The 22,245-nt window shown below is 36.1% G+C and overlaps 1 protein-coding gene across 1 annotated transcript in view; it reads right to left on the bottom strand.

The window, feature by feature from the left end:
- The window catches only part of LOC107718008 (utrophin-like), a 200,930-nt gene that overhangs the window by 25,346 nt on the left and 153,339 nt on the right, over positions 1 to 22,245 (bottom strand). Inside the window, exons 57-60 of the mRNA XM_016524923.1 lie at positions 19,582 to 19,693; positions 10,015 to 10,151; positions 4,201 to 4,266; positions 2,943 to 3,008 (exon numbers count right to left, since the gene is read on the bottom strand). Coding sequence (XP_016380409.1) covers positions 2,943 to 3,008; positions 4,201 to 4,266; positions 10,015 to 10,151; positions 19,582 to 19,693 — 381 coding nt within the window. The remainder of the gene's footprint in view (positions 1 to 2,942; positions 3,009 to 4,200; positions 4,267 to 10,014; positions 10,152 to 19,581; positions 19,694 to 22,245) is intronic.

The following is a 22,245-nucleotide window of genomic DNA, read 5'->3' on the forward strand; positions in this document are numbered from 1 at the left end:
ATATGATATATCGGTAGAGATATTTTTTAATTTACTTGTATTATGTACTTGTATTATGGTAAATGTTTTAGCTGGGAAAAATAAATAAATAAATGATGTTACCAAAATTTCAGTGCATTACTACTTTTGCATTTATATTTAATTCTAACACACTAGTTTAATCTTGAAATACTTTAAAAACACAAATAATTTAATGAAATAATACCTTTAGAAAATCTCAAAATGAAAATCTAATTTTTCATTCTGTACATTATGTTATGATGTCTAAAGGTATGAATTTGTAAGATTTTTTAAATACAATTTTTTTTTTTAGTTATATTTTTTAAATTACTAACTATACATTTTATTTTATTTATCATTTATTGGTTTATCAGCATAACGTGAAAATAATTATGGCACAAAACTTCAACGTCATCTCCAGCAGACAGAGCTGTTATTGTGTTGTGTGTAAAATTGTTTTCATTAATTGAAATAAAATTAAATATAAATATAGAATAAGTTTAAAGTTAAAATACTAAAATTACTAAAACTAACACTGAAATAAAAATAAAGATAAATATTGAAAGAAAATTAATAAAAATGACAAAAGCGCATAAATGAAATTACTAAAACCAAAACTAAAATGAAATACTGAAATAAAAAATATAAAATCTAATTCATAATATTAATAAATAGTAATAATGTAGTATATAAATAATGCTGAATTAACACTGATTCCTAGTAAAATGATTCATAGAAATATAAGTTTTTAGCTTTTTTTAATCTGTAGTTATAATTATTTAATATATTTCATTAAGCGCCATCTAATGTCAGGGAGTGAATTTGCGCGTTCACTCGGCTCATCGCAAACGAAAATCGCTTGGGTATGAACACAAAGACACATTGAAAAACGTCGGCGATAAGCGCGCGCGATAATCGTCCCGGTGTGTACGAGGCTTAAACTGCAAAAATGGCTCATTCAGAAATCACAATCTTTTAATAAGCAACACATTTTTGAAATCATTGTTTTTTTTTTATAAAAAAAACCTCTTTAACCACACATTGTCTGAGTGAGTGATAGTTCACCTATAGTCTCACATTCTTGAGACTTTTTGACGGATTTATCATTGTCTATGTATTATTGTATCTGGTGTTTTTATTTCATCACATTTGATGTAGACTACAAACTCGGATAGATTTAGAAACAGCAATCAATTGCAATAGAGGTCATTTACATATAAAAGTCTGGTCGTCAGACTTTATTTAAGGACCAATTCTCACTATTAACTAACTATTGAATATGACTTTTGCCTCCATAAACTCTGCTGCGTATTAATAGTAAGGTAGTTGTTGAATTTAGGTATGAGGTAGGATTAAGGGACCTAAAATATGGTCATGCAGAAAAAGGCATTAATATGTACTTTATAAGTACTAATAAACAGCCAATATGCATGCTAATCAGCAACTAAAGTGTTACCAAAAGTCTTAAAGGTAGGTACAGTAGCAAATTCAAAGGCCATGAGAGAAGAAACTAAGAAGCTGTTTTAATGCAATAAACCTTGACGAATCATGCTTCAAGAGTTTGAATAGAGGTCCATTTCATACTCATCTTTCCCTAATACACTCCATCTCTCTACATCTCTTTGTCTTTGTTTGATTCTCTCTCGGTCAGCACTGAGACCTGAATGATCTGATTCAGACTCCACCAGCACCAAAGCAAATAAGAAACGTGGCAGCATTTATATGTCTCTTTACTGGTCAGTCAGACTGAAGGAGACAGTTGCTGAATTTACACAATTCAAACCTAGCAACCACTTGGAATACCTTAGCAACCACATATCGCCAGCTTAAGCAGTTACCCAGTATGTGCTTTCAACTGTTGTCTACCAATTTATCTAACTTTTACCTCCAAACTTTCAGTAAACATTCAGTAAAGGTTTTGTCAATTTACCGATCAAAATTTTTTAGTGTTGAACTTACATTTGCCATTTCGTTTTTTAAATTAGTTTATTTTAAATTAATAACCCAGTCAGAATTAATTTAAATGTATAATAAATTATTTGAATAAAATACAACAAATTAAAATATTTACAATAAAATTTAACTTTTTAAAAATTATTTAAGAAATTATTAATTTTGACTAGTGCTGTCAAGCGATTAATCGCACCCAAAATAAAGGTTTTTGTTTACATAATATATGTGTTTACTGTGTATATTTATTATGTATATATAAATACAAACATGTGCATGTACATATTTAAGAAAAATATGTTTATATTATTATATTTAAATATTTTTATATATAACAAACTAAGAATATGAATATATAAATGTATATACATATAAATATTTTCAAAATATATACTGCATATGTGTGTATTTATATATACATAATAAATAAACACAGTGCACACACATATATTATGTAAACAAAAACGTTTATTTTTGGATGCGATTAATCGCGATTAATCATTTGACAGCACTAATTTTGACAGATTAATTCTTATTCTTCTCCGAACATCCTAACTTTGAAGGTGCTCAAAGCATTATTACAATGATACGGCTTTGTTCATACATACTGTAAAATAAAAACAAAACTTTCCCCAATGTCTTAAAGTGATAGTTCACCCAAAAACTAAAATTCTGTCATCACTTACTCACCCTCAAGTTCTCTGTTGAGCACAAAAGTTTATTTTTGAAGAACGTTCGTAACAATTGTTGGTAGCAATTGGCTTCAATAATATTGAAGAAATACCATGTAAGTCAATGGCTACAGTCAACTGTTTGGTTACCAATATTCTTCAAAATATCTTGTTTTGTGTAAATGATGACAAAAATTAAATGTTTTGGGTGAACTATCCCTTTAAGCTAATTCACCAGAATTTCACCAATGTATTCAGTTCAAGAATGGCCTCTAAATGGAAAAAACCCCTAAATTTCCAGTAAAGAGTTTAGAGACTCACATGCTTCCGGTGGCCGAGCTGCTGTCGGTGGGCAGAGAGCCATTGGAGCGTTCCATCTGTGCCAACCTGAACGGACAGAGACCCAGATCAATATAACAATATCACACTGTTTATTAGCATTAAAAGAATGCAGCATATGGATTTGTGGACCTCTGAGGCTCTACTATGACCGAGCATGTTTATTCATGTGTTGGGTGATGAATGAGAATATAAAACTATAAAAATGTCAATTCAAAGTATGAGTTCTGGTCTGGCCATGCGGGTTTGACACCAATCGAAGCTCAATACTGAATAACTCTGCATCGTAGATAGTGCTAGTGTAAGGAGCTTTACTTTCACACACACACTCAGGACTGAAGACTCGTCCCAATGGATTACCGTCTCATAGAGTTCCTATAACGGGATTGAGGCTTCAGTCGTAGTCTATATTCACAATCCTTTAATAACCGCCTGTGTGTGTGTGATAGTGACATTGAGAGAAACTAGCTGACGATGAAAATCCATTTTCGAGTATTTACGGGTAGAAGGTCAGCGCTGGAGGCAGTTGGTGCATTTGTGCATGCATAGTATGTTTTTTTTTTTCTTTGAGCAAGTGTAAATCGAATTGATACGCGCCTAATATACAGTATGTGGCAGCAGATTGAATTGGCTTTGGCAGAGAGTCAGAGGTCTAAGAGAGCATGTGTGCGTTTATACTGCTCATGTGTCACTGCTCTCATTTGTGCGGTGAGGCATTGACAACATGAGGGCAGCTGATCTTATTATACGCTTACAGCACTGAATACTGTAAATACTAACTCTAATGAAGACAGAAAATGTGAAATTATTCAGAAATTACAGAACTTGTTAATACTTTAGTCATTCTCAACCACAAATTTGTACATTTTTACTTTAATTTTAAAAATGTAGTATTAATTGCTAATAATTACTACAAAAAATTTGTGCAAAATTTGTACTAATATTAGGTATTAATTGTGCTAGGGCAGAATAAGGCCATGTGCAGATATATCGTTATTAATGACAATATTATTTTTAGGTGTAATTACATTGTAGCAACATCTCCTTAAAATAAAGTGTAACCACAAATTGTAACCATTTTTTCCCTAGCAGCACAGATGCATGCAATTAATTTGATAATTCCTTTGACATTTACGTGATTGACAGCCCTAGTTATTACTAGTCACGCATCTGTAACTATGCTATTTCTTAAATGACATCAGTGTGGTTTGTGTACTGTAATGTCGGCAGTGAGATATACCTGCTGGCGTATTGCCCTATCCGTGAGTGTGTGTCGTCATGAGAGAGTTGTGGCGATGGAGATAGCCTGAAAACATAAACACACACATAAACAAAAGCACACTCCAAAATAATCAACGACAAACAGAACTCTAAACATGAAATGTGTCTGATGATCTACAGTGAAGGCCAAGTGTTATTGGGATGGACGAACTGAGGAAGAAGGTTAGAGGAAAAATAAAGGGAGTGGGGGGAGGGGAGGGAGGAACAGATTTGTTTAGGGTCAGAGGTCACACAATGTGGAGGTCAGATCCACAAACAAGGATGTGGAGGTGTTCTGGCTGACATACTCCTCCAGTACTGTAGGGGGCAGTGCAGAATACTGAGAAATACTGGATTTATTGAATGACTGACAAAAGACTACCAAAGTGTAATATAATGAAATGTTGCCATTATTTACTGACTGTCATATCATACTAAATCTGAATGACTATTTCTCCTGTGGAACAAAAAGAGATATTTCAAAGAATGCTCAAGCTGCTCTTCTCTACATACTGAGGGTTCATATGTTGTTTACACGACAACAATGTATTAAAAATGAAAAAGTTTTTCCTTTGTGTTTTTTTTTTTTTTGCGTATAGACAACAATACTGTCAAAAAAATTCCCATTTACATGCATCCGTGAAAATGACTTAAAACGCAGTATTACGCATGCCAGGCCAGGAGTTGGCGATGTCACATTATAAAGAAAAACTATGCTAACCCGTAATACGCATGCACATTTTCACAAATTTGTGCTTTTGCAGTTTACATGGAGACGATAACAGTATTGTTTTCTTTTTCAATAGTCTGTGCTATCAGGCCCCGCAAAAAACTGCTGTCATGTAAATGTTTTCATTGTTTGGAAAAGAGCAGCATGAACATTCTGCTAAAGGCCTACTTTTGACTTCTACATAAAAAAGGTTGTGTGGGTTTAAAACAACATGAAGGTGAGTAAACAATGAATTTTTATTTTTGGGTGAACTAACCTGACCATGTTATTTGCATTTATTTTGCGCGCACACAGAGCAACATTCGGCCTCAGAACTAGGCGGATCAGATCTCCAAACCAATCTTTAATCTTTCATTTATTTTCATTCCATTTCAGTGCCTTTTCAAGTGAAAACTTGCTGTTAATCGCATATAGCGCAAAGCACGAAAGATCAAACGCTCTGCTCCGACTCGACAGGGACAAGTTTAATCTGCTGGAGAACCCTAGTGAACTACAGTGTCTCTTGGAGATGATGAAAAGTGTCATCGTTTTCTTTTAAAGAAAACCATATAGCAGATGAGACGATAATTGCAAGCTGGGATATTCAAGGCTAGATCGGTTCATGTTTGTCTTTTTTGTGAAAGCAGGGGCATTCCCATCTGTCCCACTGCAGGACTGAGGCATTTTACTCTTTCTCACAACTGACGTAGCGTCAGAGGGTGATGTGGAGACGAGAGGTCTAGGATGAGACCCTCAGAGAATGACTTACAATGACTTTCGTTTTATGAAGGAAGGTCAGCAAAGGCAGGAAAAGAGTTTTTCTTTTTAATAATGTTTAAAAGTTGTTCGAAAGAGCAAAAGTCAAGATGAAACGGCTTTCAGAGCTCATTTAACTTCTGTAATGTGACGCTCTGAGAGCAAAACTTTTATCCATCAGGAAGTGAGTGGATCACGAATGGCAAGATTTTAGTAAGGCTTTATTAACAGCAGCTTAAAAGATTATTTGGCTGTTGGTTAAAGTCAACATGAAATGAAAATGCATGTTATTCTAAATGCATGCTATTGATCTTACTGAATGATTAATTCATGTATAGGTTTATTTATTTATTATTATCATTTTATTAAAGCAATAAGCCCCGTGCAGCCGTGGTTTACAGTGAATTTATAACAGCTAAGGGGCGTTGTTACGACGCGAAGCGGAGTGCCTAAACCCCCCTTAGCTGTTATAAATTCACTGTAAACCACGGCTTATTCTTCCGCCAAACAATGTAGTTCCTCAGAAACGGTTGTGGTTGCAACAAATTGGTTGCTGAGCAACACGCAGACGTAAACAAAGGTGTATGTTTGTAGAGTAATTTACATCAGCTTTGAACGTGGCTCAACCAATCAGAATCAAGGACCGGAACTATCCGCTTTATAATTCTTTTTTTTGGACAAGATCTCTTCCAGTGAAACATCGCCACTTTATAGCTAGTAACCTGGACAGAAGGAAAGTTGCTTCTGTTTTTACATTTTGATGAAAGATTTTTGTATGGAATAATGTGCGCTGATAAGGGATGGTAAGATTCACGGATTCGCGTCGATGCATCGGCATGAAAGTTAACGGTGCAATGCATTAATTTTAAAAAGTGTGCATCAGATACAAGTTGGCATTTTTATCGTGATGCATCGTTTCTAACATATTTGCATTCGTAAAAAACGATTAATTTATATATAATTATTAGCAGATGTGTCATACTTTTATTATTTCGAAAGTGGGGCATATCGCATCGGCCTCAGTTATGGAGATGCACATCCCTAGCGCTGATGATTTGTTTGACCACGGAAGCGTATTAAGAACATAAAAGAGAGTCTATTATGATTTCATGTTGACTTTCAGTTCGGCTGAAGAGGGAGAAATATGAGTCGTGTCAAAGACAAAACGCTCCAGTTATCTGGGCTGTTAAATGGCTGGTTTGGTGTATCACAATGTACAGAGCGCTGGACTCAAAGTAATGAGGGATTCTGTAAATTAGTGCTGACAGAGTCAACAAACACGGGCTCGCTAATAAAAACCGGTCAATATCCCCTGGCGCTTCAGAAGTTCAAGAAAACCAAACACTGTGCGCTTTCATTTGGGTTTTGGAAAGCGCTCTGAATATATTTCAAGCATGGTCATCACTCTTTGTTAAATCTGACACGTGGCGATGGGGTTTACTCATGCTGGTGCACACTGTAGCACGTCTGTTCAGAAACCTGAAAATCAAACGTTCTGCTATCACCGACGCTCAGATCGGCTGAACGTCAAGCTAACGTGGAACGACAGGAAGCCAGTGCAGCGCGAGCAGTCATTTCGGATTTATAATCAGCACCACTGAGGAAATGGGTCATCTGCAGTTCCCTGTCATTTAGCAGAAGCTTCTTTCTGACACAAATTCACGAAATGGTCCCACTGGAAAACCAGAAGTGCCTTAATCAACGGTAGTATGGAGATAAGGCTGAAGTGGGAACTGCACAACTCTTTATTTTCTTGAATTGGCCACACTTGGGCTTTGTTCCAAAAACACTGAACTGCCTGGGGCTGCATTTTGAGACATCATACAGTAGGCACGTTCCCAACACGGAGGCAAAAGACAGGCTGCATAATCGCGCTGCCTTCCAAGATGCCTTCTTTTGTTCAAATTCTAAGCCGGCATCGCATGTATCTTTAGCGGAAAATGTATTGCGACAAATTCGGTGGAAAAAAACCCATGCAATTTGGCAGGCAAAATGAGAGAAATGTTGATTATGGGCCCTTTTCACATTCCCAGGGTTCTCGGCAGCAGAAGTCATCATAGTCGGGTAAATGTCTATAGTGGTGAAAGAAAACTACAACAAATATAATTCTTGTATTTCCATTTGCCTCAACAGCAAAAGAAAAAAAAAATCCACAATAGCTTTTCTTAGCATTCTTAATGGTGTCACTGTTGTATTAAAAACACTCCGATACTGCAAGTTTTCTGTAATTTAATGCCAAGGTAAGACATCACAAAGTATAGTGTTACATAAGTATAGTGTTATTTTTTTTTATATATATAAAAAAAATAGCTCGATTTACAATTTACTGTGGAAATGCATCACAATCCGGGATCCAAAAGGGTCTATTAAATATAATTAATTATTAAAATTTAATACGTGTGTTTGCTGTTTTTACGCATATTATACTTTAGCATTCTGCTAAACTAACTATGCCATAAATTTGTTGAGTTTGTTCAACTGAAAGTGAGAGATATGTGACAAATCTTTGTTCATAGCCTTCAAATAATCACTTAACTCTTTCCCCGCCAAAAATAATGCGATTATCAGCAATAGACAGCATATAAATGAAAACTGCATAATGTTACAGAGTAAAATGTTGATCCAGGAAGTGGTATATGTCTGTGCAAGCTTTGGACGGTATTGATGGAAGCGATTTACTGGATTTATGCTTTGATAATCGTACTGAATATTATCCAGATGTAGTTTTTGATATAAATGTGAGTTTCTTACCTTTTTGATCAAATTTATGCAGTTTTTGTTGATAAAAAAAGAATGCTTTAAGCTAGAATAAAACTGATTTTTTTTGTTTAAAAGCAAGTAGCTCTGATCTTTATTTTGGTGTATTGCATATTCAAATATTCATACAGCAAAATATACTGGAGGCCATCAAATTTGAGTGAAAATCATCAAAATCGCTGGCGGTGGCTGGCAACTTTTTTTCAAAAATGTTGGCGGGGAAAGGGTTAAGTGGGTCTACTTGAGTTATGATTCTGCCTTAAAGGGATAGTTCACCCAAAAATAAAAATTGTGTCATCATTTACTCACCCTCATGTCATTCCAAACCCGTATGAGTTTCTTTCTTATGCTGAACATAAAATAAGATATTTTATAGAATGTTGATAATCAAACAGTTGATGGTCCCCATTGACTTCCATAGTATTTCTACTACGGAAGTCAATGGGGACAAAACAATTGTTTGGTTCTTCAAAATTCTTCAAAATATAAATGATGACAACATTTTCTTTTTTGGTGAACTATTCCTGGTGCGTTTACATTTCTTTCTGCTCAGTGTAATTTGGCGGCTGAACTCCAGTCATTCTAATAGGAGTTTTGCATAAGGATGGAGAAGTTCCCTACGCAAATTCCGTGCATCATACATCGCTACACTATTGAAATAGACAATGGACCTTTTTTTGCACACAAATCTGACACACCTTCAGAAGGTCGGCAGTAGAAAGCAAGACAAAACCTTCTAGGATTGGGAAGAGATCACAACCAGCTGGAATCTTTAGAGTACAGAGCGGATAATCTAATTAGAGTGTTTAGAAAAGCTATCTTCTGAACGAGTACAAAACCTCCCGAACAAAAACACACGTGAACAGGACGGAGAAACGAGCGATCTCTTATGTAAACAGATGCATATGAAAAATAATGCACACCGCAGCACAGGCCTCTACGTAGAGGATACATTTCAAGATATATCAACATTCCTGTACAGACAGAAAATCATCACTATGAAGCGAGACGTGTTGACATGATAAGATTTGAACAGCAGCTCTGAGCAGACACAGCCTATATTCAAGGTGTCTGAGGCTTGATTACTAATGTGGCGTATCATTCAATTCAAGTTGGAAATTCAAACCCAATGCGTGGAAACCAACAGACTTTGGCAGAAATCAAAAGGCCAGCTGTCATCACCGGAGAACCACTTTGAAGCAAATTCAATGATTTCTTACAGGACTCCACACTAAAAACCTGTTTAGCAAAAACTTGACATACAACTACTTAAAACACCGCAGATAATGACATCTCAGCATCTCAGTTTTTAATAGTCCAATGTGTAAGGCCTTGGCATTCCTGTCTTTTTCTCAGATTTCAGGACTTCTACTCAGAAAAGAAGTCAGTCGCCACTCTTCACACTTCTCAATAGTTCTTCAAACCTTGCAATGTGAATAAGCTCATTGCGTGAATGCTGTAAAAGCTCTCCGGGTGAAGACAGAGGCGGCAGAAAGCCAAAGCCTGCGGAGAGTCCAATTCAAACAATTGCAACACACAGAGAACGATTTTATTCTCTTTCAAGATGCTTACGTTTCCATGTTGTCTCCTTCGAGGACCGTCTGGACGGGCAGGTATCCCAGGCGAGGGTGCTTGGCGAAATACTTCTTTGAGCGGAACTTGTTTTTTAAGACTTTGGTGAAATCTCGCATGTCTTCTCCTGAGGTGGTCTGAAAATGAGAGGCACACAGATGATGGATGAGGAAGTGGATTTACTTTATTAACAATTGTTCAAAGCAACTTTAATACAATTAAGGCTGAATCACCAGTGGTTTGAACCTCCAGTATTAAACTTTGCTGTGTAGGCATTGGCAGAACATATTCATGGGATGCACTCTGAATCTTTTCTTTATCAGTTGTTTAAAGAACAAGGTTATTTACAGCAAGTATTATTCCTCTCGTCAAAATAAAACCCAACCAAATTTACAATTACATCTAAAATACTGTTCAAAAGTTTTGGGGTAAGAATTTTCTGTAAGAGTTACTCTGTAAGAACGTTTCTCACCAAGGCTGCATTTATTTGATCAAAAATACAGTAATATTGTGAAACATTATTACAATTTCAAATAACTGTTTTCTATGTGAATATGTTCAAATGTAATTTATTCCTGAGATCAAAGCTGAATTTTCAGCATCATTCCTCCAGTCTTCAGTGTCACATGATCCTTCAGAAATCATTCTAATATGCTGATTTGATGCTCAAGAAACATTTCTGATTATTATCAATGTTGAAAACAGTTGTGCCGCTCTATATTTTTGAAGAAAGGTTTATCTGATGCATAGAAAGTTAAAAAGAACAGCATTTATTTGAAATATAAATCTTTTGTAACATTATAAATGTGTTTTCTGTCACCTATGATCTATTATTTTTTGCATCCCCAAAATTTTGAACAGCAACATACATCTACTGACAAACAGATGCATGTTCTGGTATTATAAGAATGAAAACCTAGAGTTGTATCTACTGTCTTAGAGACTCATAAAGATCAGAATATCACAGAGACTTGGCAGTGAAATCTTCTTTCTGGGCCAGAAAGCCAACTACTTAGAAACCATCCCAGAACATCCTAGCAACCACATACAATAGCAAAGCCTTGGAAGCCATCCAAAAGGTACAGCTCATATTTCCTCTAATTAGGTGACATACAAACACACACTTGCATCATTGCTTTGCTAACAAATGGGAATTGCAGCTGAAGGTTCTTTACATAGTATCTCTGACCTGAAAACACAAGTTCCCACTCCTTTATATTTAGAATGGCATAAAAATAGCAGCAGAGGTGTTAGCAGACACAAGCAGTATGCACGCACATATGTTTTAGGTCAGTTTGAGTGAAATGCAGTATATTGAGAGCACACAGAGCTCATTAGCTTCTTTCTCCCAAGCACACAGATCCAGCACATCCAGACTCATCTCATTCTCCATTTGTCTACTGAGCCGAGCGAGGTGTTTCAGTCCAGGATTCCTCTGTCTGTGTCTCCACTCAAAGTCTTCCTAATCTGCACATATTCACCAACCAAATCGTATTTCTGCTGCAGACTGGGAGACCAACCGAGAAACAACGATGTGACAGCCCATACATTACAGAGGGATTCTGTCTCTCCAGTTCCGCCTGCTAAACTCTCCAATCAAACCAGAACTTATGAACTTCAGATCTCATGACCACTAAAAGTTCAACATGGAGGCTGAAGGATAGAAAATCATATTATAAAACGGATAGTTCCGGTCCTTGATTCTGATTGGTTGAGCCGTGTTCGAAGCTGTTGTAAATTACTCTACAAACATACACCTTTGTTTACATTTATCTGTTGCTTAGCAACCACTTTGTTGCAACCACAACCGTTTCTGAGGAACTACATTGTTTGACTGAAGAATAACGTTTTCATTAATATCATTACACTTCATTTGCACTGTTTTATTTTGTGAAACCTTACTACGTATATGGAATAACCATTTTATAAAAGCAATAAGCCCCGTGAAGCCGTGGTTTACAGTGAATTTATAACAGCTAAGGGGGTTTTAGGCACTCTGCTTCGCGTCGTAACAACGCCCCTTAGCTGTTATAAATTCACTGTAAACCATGGCTTCTTGTGGCTTATTGCTTTATTTAATCACAACAGCCAATTACCTAATCAGTGCATTCTTTTTTTTTTGCTTTCCTTGTTTTTTTTTGCAATTTGTTTGAGAAATATCAGCCACGTCTCAAATCTCATATGCAAAATAGACTAATTTGGTGCAGAAATATTGTTGTTGTTTTTTACCCAATAATGATGTAAAACATGCAAATGTATTCAAAACACCAAGTTATATGTAGAATGTCAGCTGGAAGCCAGATTTTCTTTAAATTAGGACTTAAATCGGTGTCTTTTTCTCACATAACTATCATACACATCTAAAGACTTTGAATTAGGGCATGTCATTTTGGCCAACAAATCACATTCAAAATACGAGTGTGGAGAAATATTTTTTGGCCATAACTGTATAAAAGCATACAAAATCATTGTTTTTTTTTCCATTTTATGATTAGCAGCAACCAGCATTAAGTTGCAATACTGCCATCTGGTATGTTGGAGGGTCAAACAGAGTTACTGGCATTAGACTTTTCTTCTTTTTTTAAAAAGATATTTATACAGTATGTGTAGTATATCAATATTTATTTTTTTAAAAACCATGGTTTTCATCAATAATTATATGTTGTCTTGTATGGTGCAGTTATGGTGCTTTTTTTGAGCTTGATACCCCAAAACTACACACTTTCAACTGGCCACATTGAGTAAACATGAGCAGACAGAATCTTGTTCTCAAAAACTGCTTGTATCAATTGGGTTTTCACTGTTGAAAAAGAAAAAAAAAAATCAAACAGACCAATATAATAACGCAAGTAAATGTTAATAAATGGTGTTTTTCCATGTTTGGGTGAAGCTTTCCTTTTAAAAAGGGCTGAAGTTCCCGCTGAAAACGCGAGTTGAACACAGCACATTACTCATTTACTCTGACACTGGGCTAAAGAAACTCTTTGTATCCCACAACTAATAAAAACCATATCACAACAAAAAGCAATATCACCACAATGAAAAAGCAATAAAGGCGTAACAGCCCAACCGAGGGCCACAAAAGCACATTCTGTTCAATATTGATCTTCTGTTCTATGAATGCTGATGACAGTATGCTGTTGAATTGGAGGTAAATTTGTTTTATTCTTATGTGTGTGTGTGTGTGTGTTTCTAGAGATACATCAGTTTGAAAGGAAATGAAAGGCATTGTCTTCCTGTCAAGATGAAGGTGTGCGGACATTTCACAACTGCTGGTGGTCTGTGTGATAGAGGTCTGACAGGAGTGATGAATTCAGGATTAATGCTGCCCCGCTGAACCCCAAACCAAAAAACAGAGCGAACCAATGACTGGAAAGAGATGATGGAGAAACAAGAGTTTACGTCCAAACAAAAAACAATAAATCGGTCACTTGATAACGTTGAGTAGAGGCTGGTGGGCTTCAGAAAGCAGTTTCTAGCTCAGCGCTGTCAACACAATCTTATTACAAAACTGTTAGTTCTGGTCTAGTAATTTAATAGGCCGAGCGTTGTTGTCTGTGCACTCAAACGTTTCACTGAATCACTTTTCTCAATTAGAATTAGAATTCTATAGCTCACAACATTGTAAACCATTTTTGTTATTTTTTAAACAAAAAGAGCCGGCTGTATTGTGTTGACTATGTCACTCGATATGAACTTCTTCTTTACAGAACCGCTGTATAAAAGTAATATCGCACTTGTGATCGATATTCTGGGGCCAGTAGTATTTTATGTGACGCTTCATAGAACAGCACCATAAACTTATTACAGAACCGATCCACATGGAGTACCCTGGGGTTAAATGCTTTGTTCAAAGTCACAATAGTGGCTCAGCCATTTCTGTAATGTTTGAATATGTGCATATCCCAATGAGCTTTACACAGTCTGTTTTTCTAGTGGTGGGGATCTTTTGACACCTCATGATTTGATTCAAACTGATTCTTAGGGTCACGATTCGACTCAAAATTGAAGTAGTAAGAAAAAATACAGAAATTGAACAAATATAAAACGAAAACGCTGCATGGTCTTCAATGTATCAATAAACTATAAACTAATTCTAAATAAAGACAGAAACGTGATTCAGTCAAAAGTACTGAGTTTTACAACTCTTTTACTTTAGACCATTTACAAATGTTAAATCTTAAAATGTTAGGGTTAACCTTGCATCTTTCTGGGGGAAAAAAATGCAGCGATTGATATGTAGTTTATTTATAGTTATTTTCAAAGCTTCAATGTACTGTCAAAAATCCTTCATTATTGTTTATTTAATTCTAACAAATAAGTTCTCGTTAAAAATTAACCAAAATTAAAAATATTTTGCTTATAATTTCTGCACAGGAGAGACTTGGTGTTGTTTCCAAACAAATGGAAATATATCGGTATCGGCCAAAATGAGTTGAAAAATATCGGCATATCGGATATCGGCAAAAATCCAATATCGTGCATCCCTATTTACCAAAATCTCTTTTTATTTTCATCAAAAAAAAAAAAGAAAACAAAATATTATTGCGGACTGCTGTGCACGCCTCTACTATGCAAGCTTTCATGTGTGCGGTTGCCAGATATCAAGAGTTCAAATCCTCGAATCAGAGCTTCTCTGTTACATTGATAAATTTTCTGCCCGGTGTTTTGCTTATGCAATCTGGCAACCATGCGCACGCGCTCGCTCCTCATTGCGGAAGCGCCGCTGACGATGATCTGAAAACTAGAGTTTAGCGATTTCCATGCGAGATGTTCATCTTAAATGAAAGTGTCATTCAGCCAAGCCAGTCTGTGTTCTGTCATGAGATCTTGAATATTTTGTTTGCGATTGTTGTTGCTGAATAAAAGCACTTACTCAACCCAACCCTCTACACTGCGAGTAAATCACTCGCATATGCGACTAAATCTTCACTCTGGGCGACTAAATGACGTCTAATATTAGCCAATTGCTAATAAATTCTCAGATTTTACTCGCCAGTGTGTGAGTTGGAGGCTAATTATAAGTTTAGCTCAGATATATTTTCACTCGCCGAACACTCTCTGACTGAGCGGATCAGAGTTTCACTCTCCGCCAAGCGATCTGTGCCAATTTGGAATGATTGGAATTACTATTAAAAAAAATTCACTGTTATAATATTTTTCATTTGTTTTTACCAGCTTTAATAATGTACACAGAGAGAGTGCACAACTCTTTGATATTAATTTATACAATAAATAGCATATAATAATAAATCAGTACGCTAGATGAGGTTATATATATATAAAAATAAAATAAAAACACGAGTCCACAATCTACTGATTTGTTCTTACTGGTGAAAGTGAATTACCTGAAATGCAAAAGTAAATTTCTCAAATGACAACAATCATTACGATTATAATTTTGAGCAAAAATAATTTTTGATCAGTTTCAACCATTATACAGAATGACAAAAATGTGATTGATTTCATTGATTAAAACTAGACTAAAATGCTCAGACATTTAATCGACTAAAACTTGACTAAACAAAAACAGGACAAGGTTGACTAAATATGGCTGCATTAAACAAGTGAAACTTGAAAGAAGTAGTGTTAATGTCGTCAACTAAAAGTATGACGAAAAATGTTCGTTGACGAGCTTTTTTCCCATGACAAAGACGAGATGATGATGAGATGACAATAAGGTCAATAAATGTTAACTGTGACTTTATCAACATGCAATATCTTTGACAAAAAAATATGAGACTAAAATGTATTTAAAAAAAAAATAATTATACCAAAATCTCTTTTTATTTTTGGCAAAAAAAAAAGAAGACAAAATATTATTGCGGACTGTTGTACACGCCTCTCTGTGGTTGCCAGAGCTTCTCTGTTAAAATTATACATTTTCTTACGTAAACCGCGCTTCCGGACGAAAACGGCCGTAGCTCGGAAACCGAAGCTCGCCGCGGCTCCTGACTCCAGGTGGTGGCTCCTCCCTGGGGGCCCCCTCGGACCCCCACGGTCCCGAGCCTCCGGGACACTCGCTGCCAAAGCGAAACATAATAATATAATAATATAATTTTGCTTATTTTTATGCAGTCTGGCAACCAGGCGCATGCTCTCGTTCTTCATTACGGAAGCACCAACGATGATCTGAAAACACTGATAAGCAAGTAAGCTGGAGTTTATTGATCTCCATATGAGATGTTCGGCTTAAATGAAAGTGTCATTCAGCCGGTCTGTGTTCTGTCATGAGATCTCGACTATTTTGTTTGCGATTGTGGTTGCTGAATAAATGCACTTACTCAACCGCTGTTGTTTTAATAGAGAAACATGGAATTACTAATAGGAATTTTACTGTTAAAATATATTTTGTTTGTTTTTGCCTGTTTTCATAATGAAGACAGAGAGAGTGCCTATAATAAGTCTTTGATATTAATTTATATATTAGCCGATAATAAATCAGTACACTAGATATAAAATAAACCATGTGTATGAGTCCACATTCTACTGATTTGTGCTTATTGGTGAAAGTGCAATACCTGAAAGGTAAAAATTATTTTCTCAAATGACAACAATCTTTTCGATTATAATTTTGAGCAAATGTGACAAAAAGTTTTCATTGACTAAAACTAGACTAAAATGCTCAGACATTTAATCGACTAAAACTTGACTAAACAGAAAAACAGGACAAGCTTGACTAAATAAGACAAATAAAACATACATTTGAGACAGGACTAAGACTAAATAAAAAATGGGTGCCAAAATTAACACTAGAAGACAGTCAGTTCCCCTCAGAGATGCATTCATATAAACTCCCACCCCCAACTGTATCGCAATTCGATTTACATCTCAACCGATTTGAATTGTCACATTTGTATCGACTTTCAACCGGCTCAGGGTGCATCCTTACATCCCTAGGTTTGAACCTACAAACTTTTGTTGAACCACTTTACTACACCACACAAAAAAAACAACTTAATCTGGAGCTGAACCATCTACTGGATGGACAATACTGCACTCAGCCATCTATATGACTAATGAAAAGGTAAACATTTTTCGCTTAAGTGCCAGTTAAAATTGTTTTTAAGTTGTATCATTATTCAGTCTGATTTCACTGGATTTGCACGGAGTCAAAGAGAGCAAAAAGAAATTTGTTTACCTTTTGTCATGCTGATGAATGACAGCGACATCTTTTCAATTTCACACTCTGAAACTGAACTGTTGAATTGAACACCTTAAATTTCAGGTTTCACAGAGCTTGTGTTGTGGAGGTGGGAGGAAATTCTGCCGGTGGTACTGCTAATAGATCAAGGCCCTCTGAGTTTGAACTACTCTCCATCTGGCCTGCAGCGGTGGAGAAGGAACTAACCTTCGCCATTACTCTCATATGAATGACAGCGACAGCTTTTCAATTTCACACTCTGAAACTGAACTGTTGAATTGAACACCTTAAATTCCAGGTTTCACAGAGCTTGTGTTGTGGAGGTGGGAGGAAATCCTGCTAATAGATCAAGGCCCTCTGAGTTTTAACTACTCTCAAATTTGCCTGCAGCGGTGGAGGAGAAACTAACCTTTGCCATTACTCTCGTACCGTGAGCTGCTGCTCACCGACCACACATCACAGTCCCAGCTGGATAAAAACTGAATAGATGTGCTGCTGACGCTAAGGCTCTTCCAAAGAGTAGCTAGCAGGATTACATCTCCTATGAGAGATACGATTATAAGGCAGCATGTGTCCTTCACTGAATTAAAAATATACTTTATACACAATATTTGTACAGAGTACTGTGTTTTCAGCTTATTGCAATATTGTTAGCTTAGCTTATTAGCCACAAGCTAATATCAAACCCTATACCTGAAATCAACCATGAGTCCAATCCTCAGTGTTTCGCATGAGAAGTTGCCACCTACCCAGCTAACAAAAACATGTTTGATAGGGTTCCCATTAAGTTATGAAAACGTTATTTCTGAATTTGAGTCTTGTTTGATGCAAATGTTAGCAAAAACATTAAGGGAACGCTCTGTTGAAAACATTATGAGAATGTTACTTCTGAATGTTTGCTTCGAACTTTCTGAAGTAGTAATAGGGCCCTATGATTTCCACAATGCGGAAAACACAGACAGAATTGCGGAATCCAGTTTAAAAAAACTGAATTAACTGTATAACACGGAATGTCACGGAATTTGTCAAATTTTGAATGGACATATCAAAAGTAGGTCAGTAAACTTAAATCAAAATGCAATATGGACTAATGTCTGTGAATATTAAGCCAAAAAAATACTATGATACTATATGAATTCTGCATGTTCTGCATGTCTCTGTGTGAATGAATGGCACAGATGCACAGTTTTGTTTACTATACACAGTGTTTTCAGCACTAAATGAGGACATAAATACATGAACATAACCTTTAGAACTGCTCTGAGAGTCACTTTGTGAGCATTTTGCCATTTCTTTTGAGAAAAAAAAAAAACTATCATCGCATCATATACAAACAGAAACTTAAAGGTCTTTACAGCAACCCGTCAAAATAAAGGTTCGGTTTAACTTGAAGAAACTGTGACCGAAATAAATTGCTCAACATAATAATTAGGGATGCACCGATACCACTTTTTCCAGTACTCGCCCGATACCGATATTTTATTTTTGGTACTTGCCGATACCCGGCTTTGGTATCGGGCATTTTAACGAGTACGAGTACAGGAGCTCAGTATCGGGCCCGATACCTTAATAATAATAGTGCTACTACTAATAATAAAATTACTATTAAAACATTATTTTAAGGAATATTTATTAATATCTTTTTTTTTTTTTACCAAAAAAATATTTACCAGATTTATTTAGCAGGAAAATGTAAATGCACAACACAATATTTCTGAAAAAAAAAAAAAAAAGAAATCAATAAAAAAAAAAATTTCATAGGGCCTTAAGAATTTAATTTTTGTTAAACTTTTTAATAAATTGCTGTTAATGTGTGTAATTTTCATGATTTCACTTATTTAGACATGCTTTTTGATTCATAACATTTAATTTAACCATTAAAATGGAAAAAATAATAAAACTGGAAAAATGGAATTTGAAAAACAAATAAAACATAATTTTTTGAAAAAAATAAAATAAAAATCAAACAGATATCATAGGGCCCTACAGTAAGCAGTAATGTTTCTAAAACATTTCAGAAAAAAAAGTTCCATGAATGGTGTATAAATAAATGTTGTGCTAATATTCCATTAATTTTACAGGAAGAACGTTTGTTCATAATTTTGAGAGAACCCTGACAGAATGTTAGCCTAAGCTCTGAAAACACTTCCTGTTACCTTGGTATGTAGAACGTTTCAAATTAGTTACACAGTTTCAGTCCAGATAGGTTGCTGTCTTGAAAGGTAGCTGCCTTTGTAGGCAGTAGACATGAAGGCATCTCAGGTTTTGGAACAGAGCCACAGCTCTACCACCACTGAATGCCCATTCATGCAAAATGTCTCTTTTATGAGCTCCAATTTGCCAGCTTCATCACACATGCCTTGATTTGATGGGCAGAGAGAGATTGTACGAGAGGGGCAGACGTTCAAGCGCTGCTAACTCACCGGTGTGCAGTACTCCACCATGGGGTAGTTCAGTTTATGACCCTTCGCTGTGCGACCAGAGAAGAAACAACTCTGGCAAACGTCATAGTTGAAGTGCTTCAAACTGCGGTATCTGCAAAGAGAGAAAGAAAACTGACAATTAGTATGATAGGCCTTCACTGTATGAACTTTTTTTCGCAACATCCTTTTCGGTTTTACGCTGGAAAACATTGATTTCATTACACCCATAACTCCAAAGCAGCCATTCTGTAGTTTTGTCAAACTATTATCCACTTGTTCCTGAATTTGTCTGAAACCGACAGTCCTCTTGAGAATACTCGTTCACTCCAGTCACGTCGCGCTTGATTCAATAACATCATTACCACACAGTTTAGAAGTGTTTTTATTTCACAGATTTCTTCATATAAATGTAAATCGAGTGTGGAGGAAGACCGCACACTGTGTGTTGTTTGTTTTCGGTTTCCTCTGGTCTCTCCAGGAAATGCAAATTCAATAGAATATAATTCCTCCAGTGTTCAATATTTCCACTGCACTGCTGCATAAATGATATGACAGTAAAAAGCTGCTGCATTTTCCGAAACAGCTCCCTTTCTCTCTGAGGCGGCCCATTTGAAAGCACAATATAACACTGAGGCCCCTGCTGAGAATGACTTAAAATCACGCCATCAGGACTTCGGTCAAGAGCTTTTATATTAGTTTCTGTGGATAAAACGAATATCTGATCTAAAATCCAATTTGATGATGGAGGCGGGGCAAGCATTGCTAGCTTTGTTTACAGTAGCAAGTAGGCATGGCAACATGGCGGAGGAGGCACTCTGCACTGTGCTTTTTATAAAACCATTCCTGAGCACTGCGTCTCATGTTTTTAGACACAAAGATGCGTTCTGTGTGAACGGCTCCTAAGTCCATAAAGTATGGACCAAGTTGTTTAGTCATTTAACGTTCAAGTAACAGTCCACTTTGAATGATCTAATTAAACTTTTAATAGACACAACACATTTATTGATAGGACAGTCAAGAGAGGGGAGAAAGGTAAGAGTGAGGGGTGATATCGCTTAAGCCAAATTTAATTTGGTCACTCACACACGCTATATTCCTGCTAGACCACAGCACCAATTTACAAAAGCACTTGTAAAAAGTCATTTGTTGGCACAGAGGGAATACCGCTTAACCGCAGCAAAATCACAGTAATGCACAGTCTCTTGTGGATTATTGCTTTAACAATTAACAACTGTTCTGTTCTATTCTGCCAAACAACTAATTACATTTGCATGGCTTTGTTTAACGGAATTACGCCCCAGGATTTTTTTTCTCAATAAATCCAGCTTGACTGACTCGGACTTTATTTTTCTCCGTTTCTCTCTCTCTCGCTCCATTCAGTCTTCTCTAGCATCCATCACTGACAAAACTCTTTCCGTATCTCCTCCGTCAAACGTCCGACTGAATCTCTGCCTCAGAGAGAAACACCTCAGACAACGAGATGGTGTGGTCTGATGCGCTCAGTCCTCCAGAGACGGAGGAGGCTGTCAGTGTGGCTTAGCCAAAGATGCTAAATATGGCAGGATTATCAGTGATACACGAGCATTATGTATGTATGCATGACATTTGAAAAGGTCAGCACCTATTGTGACAGGAGCACACAGTGGCTGTTTAAAAAAACACCATGGAGGCTGTGAATAGGGCTGTCACGACTATGAAATTTGGCTGACGATTAATTGTCTAAAAAAAGTCACGTTTATTGCGATTAATTGTCTGTTTTAGGGCTTTGGCGATTATGACGATTAATTGTCTGTTTTTAGGGCTTTCATTATATAATTGATTAATTTAATGGTTCAGTAAATAATTATGATGTTATCTTTTAATCTTTTTGAGTTATTATTTTGCAGTGTAAGATTACATACAGTATTACAAATTCTAAGAATCGGCCAGTACCGATCCAACACCAGCGCTATTTTTTTTTTCTACACCACTAAAAAATATCAATACTGTGTTTATGGAACTAATGGTCACTCTTTTTTAAACCCTTTGCTAAATGCAATCCACTAAATACACACTTCCTCATTACAGAGAAAAACTACATTTGAATAAAAATATATAAGCTATGAAATTAAACTAGCTGACTGTATAATTTAGCAGCAAAAACAATATCTCGAAAAAAAAATCTTTGATTCACATTATACAATTTAAACACGTTTATTCTGTTAACTATTTGTATTCTTACAAAATGCATTCATGAATATAAGATAGAAATCATGAGAAAAAGAAAGGCTTCTAATAATCTTTCTGTTTGTGATAATTCCTTCCTTCCTTAAAGTTAAAGTATTATAATGGGAATATATCATCTTGGAGAGAGAGTTTTACCGTGCTGACTGTCATAACTGAACGTGACGTGCTGTTTGAATACTGAGCGGAGAATGACTGACAGCTGCAGCAGAAGGAAGATGAGTTTCTGTAAACCTAAATTCTGTCCCTCACATTAAGATATGGAATGGCTTCAGATGATATAGCAGGGCTCCAGACTGCGACCTGCCTGTTTGTGTGCGGTCGCACTGGCGCGACCACCGCGTTGGTCAACTCATAAGCGCTGCAATTTCTGTTGCATATGAGAAACATCAAACGGCAAACGAAACTGAAAGCATAACGAAACAGCGCTTAAGAGAGTAT

Source organism: Sinocyclocheilus rhinocerous, unplaced genomic scaffold (genome assembly GCF_001515625.1).
Source record: "Sinocyclocheilus rhinocerous isolate Xijiao unplaced genomic scaffold, SAMN03320098_v1.1 scaffold843, whole genome shotgun sequence".
NCBI classification, from domain to species: Eukaryota; Metazoa; Chordata; class Actinopteri; order Cypriniformes; family Cyprinidae; genus Sinocyclocheilus; species Sinocyclocheilus rhinocerous.